Here is a 4498-nt window from a genome sequence, read left to right on the forward strand (position 1 = left end):
AATTTATTTTTTATATATATTTTTTAATCATTTTATTTGCATGTCATATATACATAATTCTTCTTTAATTTATAGATTTTTAATGTCATTCATATTCCACTCAACTTTTCTACAGTCACCCCTTCGTTACTCTTCCATCTCACCATATTGTCACCCTTCTCTCTGCAACGAAGATATTTTCTTTTGTATTTCCTTCACATTTTACAAATGTTCTTATACTATTTGCGTCATATAGATACATAGTACAAAAGTTATTTTGGTACTAAATATCTTTAGTAAAAGATTATTTATGATATAGAGCAAGTATACATGGACGACTACTCTCTATGACTCTGTATGGGGAATTATCTTCCCATTTCATAGACACCTATTAGCATTAAGTCCCAAAATATATGAGATTAACTTTACATTAATAAACTTAATTTTTATATGCTTAATTTTTAAATTCATTATTTAAAATATAATCTAAACACATAAATCTAATTAAATAATTATGTATATAAAATTATTTATACTGTATTAAAATTAAATTCAATAATAATATATATACATTTTTCTCTCTTTTAATTTGATATTTAGATTTTATTATTAGAAATGTCATTAATTTGGATAAAAGAAAAATTAATCACTTTCAGTATCAAATTTTTTATTTCTAGAAAATTCAAATTTGAGATCAATCACAGACATGTTTTAGTGTTTTATAACTAAACCAACTACCCATGCATTGTTGGTACTTGTTAAATATTGTTATATTTTTTTTTTTGTTTTTTACAATATCCTTTATTCCAACAAATCAAGAACTAATTCGTTGCGGTACTGAATTTTAGTTAAAAGTTTGCTATTAGTCAATGAGTTACTGCATGCACAAAGCAGAATTTAAATTTTTAATACTTATTTAAATGGATTAATAAATTAATTATTAGACCAATCCAACTTGATTGTAAATAGTAAATACTATTATATGAACGTTCAAATTTGACGCTAAACAAAGTTCTTAATTTTTTTAATTTCAATTCGAACTTTTTTTTAGTTGAAGTTCTTAACTGTAACTTAAAGAAAAATAAACTAAAAAAAAAATTTTAGTGGCTAAAGATGATACGCAAATAGATTTTTTTTAATTTTTTATATCAAAAATATTATTTATATATTAAAATTAGTTAATAAACTTACATCTTTACCGTATAATTCACCATACATGATTTAATTTATTTTTAATATGTGCTTATATTCTAATATATATATTTATATTCTAATATATATATTTTATATTAGTAGTTTATTTTGGTAATCGATTTTGGTATACATGTAATATAGTTGCTTTTATATAAACATATACATGCCCGACGAAAAATGCAGTATTTATTATTTGTTTTTTATTTTTAATTATAATATTTTCATAATTTATTTTCGTTCTTACTTCAAATTTAAAACTTTTATTTTTTTCAACTTTTTCATGGATTGAAATTTATATTAAGACCATAATTATCTTCAAGAATTTGGGTCCAAATGTGAGATTGGGAATGAGACGCACGATTGGATAAGGACGGGTCCTCTTTGAACACATAAAAACTAAATAAATAAATTAAAAATTTTAATCGAAAATCATAACATCACACACTTAGTTTGCAACTATAAATAGCACCCTCTATATATGTTTGTTACATTCAAGTTTTCCTTCTCAGCTTATCATAACAAAAACCCTCATCACCTATATATCCCTACACTATTCCAAGCATCAATCATGGCTTCCTTTAGCCAAAGCCTTTATGTTTTAGCTTTGTTCGCCGTCCTTGCTTTATGGAACTCTCGGGTAACAATGTCTCGCAAGCTTGTTGAGCTGGAGGCATGGTCACCCAAGAGACACGAGCAATGGATGGTAGAACATGGGAAGTATTATAAAGATGTTGCTGAAAAAGAAAAACGTTACCAAATATTCAAAGAAAACGTTGAGTTCATTGAGTCATTCAATGCTAATAATAAGAACTTAACTTTCAAACTTGGTGTTAATCAATTTGCTGACCAAACCTTTGAAGAATTTAAGGCTTCATCACTTAATGGTAAAAAGGGGTCACTTGGTTTAATGGGGATGGAAGAAATAAAAACACCTTTTAGGTATGAAAATGTCACAGACATTCCTGAAACTATAGACTGGAGGAAAAGAGGTGCTGTTACTCCAATCAAGGACCAGAAAGATTGTGGTATGTAATTACTAATTACCATATATAATTGTATTTTTCATGTTTATTTCTATTATTATTTTAGGTTAAGGAATTTTCGTGTAGTATATATGATGATGAACTGAGTTTCATAATTTCATCTAAATATTAGATTTTTTTGCATGTAACATTTTTGTCACGATAATTTTATGTATTGTAAAAACATATAGCTATTTATTTTCAATTTGAAAGTTTTAAAAATAATGTTGAAAACTAAAAAAGATGAAAAATTGTTTATTTTTTGGTACATAGATGACATAATTTTAAAAATACACATATTTTTTGTTATATGTATATCATATTAATGTATTAGTAGGCACTAATATACCTATTAATCTAATTATTTTTATAAATAATTAAGTATGTACAATAATAACAAATATACGAGGTAGATTAGTTAAGACAGTAATATGTAAAAATTTAATTATTTGCTAACATAACGTTGATATTTGTTCTTCCTTTTTTCCCCAACACTATAGGTAGCTGTTGGGCTTTTGCAACCGTGGCTACAGTAGAAAGTATCCACCAAATTAGCACAGGAAAATTAGAATCCCTCTCAGAGCAAGAACTAGTAGATTGTGTTAGAGGAAAATCTGGTGGATGTAATGGTGGTTTCATGGAAGATGCCTTCAAATTCATAGCTAAAAAAGGAGGGATTGCAAGTGAAGCAAAATACCCTTACAAACATGTTGATAGGACTTGCAATTCTAAGAAGAAGGAACCTGTAGCCTCTATCAAGGGCTACGAAAAGGTTCCTAAAAACAATGAAAAGGCGCTCCTCAAAGCCGTCGCGAACCAACCGGTCGGAGTTGACATTGAAGCCGGCCAAAAGGCTTTCCAGTTCTACTCCGGTGGGGTTTTCGCCGGAAAATGTGGAACTAAGACCGACCATGATGTTGCCGTAGTTGGTTACGGTTCAACCGAAGATGGTACTAAGTATTGGATAGTAAAAAATTCATGGGGCAAAAATTGGGGCGAAAATGGTTACATGAGGATGAAGAGAGACATAAAATCTAACAAGGGTTTATGTGGTCTTGCTATGAATCCTCTTTATCCAGTTGCTTTTGCTTAATTAATTAAGTACTCTAGTTCATGCATGCATGATGTGATAATAATAATTAATCTAAATCTATCGTTATCATCATACTATAAATAAAAATAAAGGGTTAATTGTTGTTTTTATATGCATATGCATGCTCTTAATTTAAGCTTCTCGTGTGTTTGTAAGTACTGGTGTTATGTATGAAAAATAATCTTATTCTCAATCATATAAAGAAATGGTCCTTGGTATATATGCCATATATTCAATGCTTTTGTTTCCTCTTAGATTCTAGCATTATTATTGTAATATATATATATGCCATAGTCTTTGATATATATTGACATTTTTTTATAAAGATAAATGCTATATCAGTATATCCTAAGTATTCTCAGCTAAAAGGAATAAAAGGACAATAAATTAAAGAGCTTAATCATATGAAGGAACAATGTACAAACAGATTCATGTTCAGTACCCAAGCGAAGCTTATTCCATTCCCATTATTTTTTAAGAATTTTTTTTTCTCTACATTTGTTATATCTAACAATAAAAATAATTGATAAAAAATGGAAAAATTATTTTTTATACCATAAAAAATATACAAAAGACTGAAAAGAGTATATATATATATATATATAGGTAATATAACAAACGTCATTTTTCATTATTTTTTGAGAAACAAATTGTTTATTTAATTTTTTTCTTTTTTTTTGTGCATAATGATATATATCTGATATCATTATATACATGTCATGTTCAAAACAAATATACATCTCTTAAGAGATTATTTCAAACTTCAGTCCGTGTTAATTAATGCTAAAAAATGATGTCGCATTCATAAGACGAAAAGAATATCTGAAAAATTTTGACTAATTCTTAGTTTCAATAGAATTTACCTTTTTATAAAATTAATTACAATACTATCTAACTACATAGATGTTATCCTTTAGAATTGAACTCAAAATATAACCCCTTAAATAACTAAACAACTATAACGAAATAGGTCTTGGACTCTTTTTTTTTATGTAATTTTTTTAAGATAGACGAACAACCTTTAATTTTAAGTATCATAAACTTATCCACACTATGCACTCGCATACATATTTAAGGATTCTATCTACCACTTTATCATTATCAAAATTTGAATTTAGATACAATATATTAAAAAGCATCATATATTGTCACTCAATCAATATCCCTCGGCTTTATGTAATAATTAACTATTTTAACCTAATTAGGTTGT

The 4498-nt window shown here is 27.0% G+C and overlaps 1 protein-coding gene across 1 annotated transcript; it reads left to right on the top strand.

Moving 5' to 3' along the window:
- Window positions 1-1666: 1666 nt before the first annotated feature.
- LOC107462344 (ervatamin-B) lies at window positions 1667-3496 on the top strand. Its single transcript, XM_016080918.3, has 2 exons — window positions 1667-2198; window positions 2696-3496. Exons 1-2 carry the CDS (start codon window positions 1742-1744, stop codon window positions 3286-3288), a joined length of 1050 nt encoding a protein of 349 aa, XP_015936404.1. The 5' UTR covers window positions 1667-1741; the 3' UTR covers window positions 3289-3496.
- The last annotated feature ends 1002 nt before the right edge of the window (window positions 3497-4498 follow it).

The sequence above is a fragment of the Arachis duranensis genome, chromosome 8 (genome assembly GCF_000817695.3).
Source record: "Arachis duranensis cultivar V14167 chromosome 8, aradu.V14167.gnm2.J7QH, whole genome shotgun sequence".
NCBI lineage: Eukaryota > Viridiplantae > Streptophyta > Magnoliopsida > Fabales > Fabaceae > Arachis > Arachis duranensis.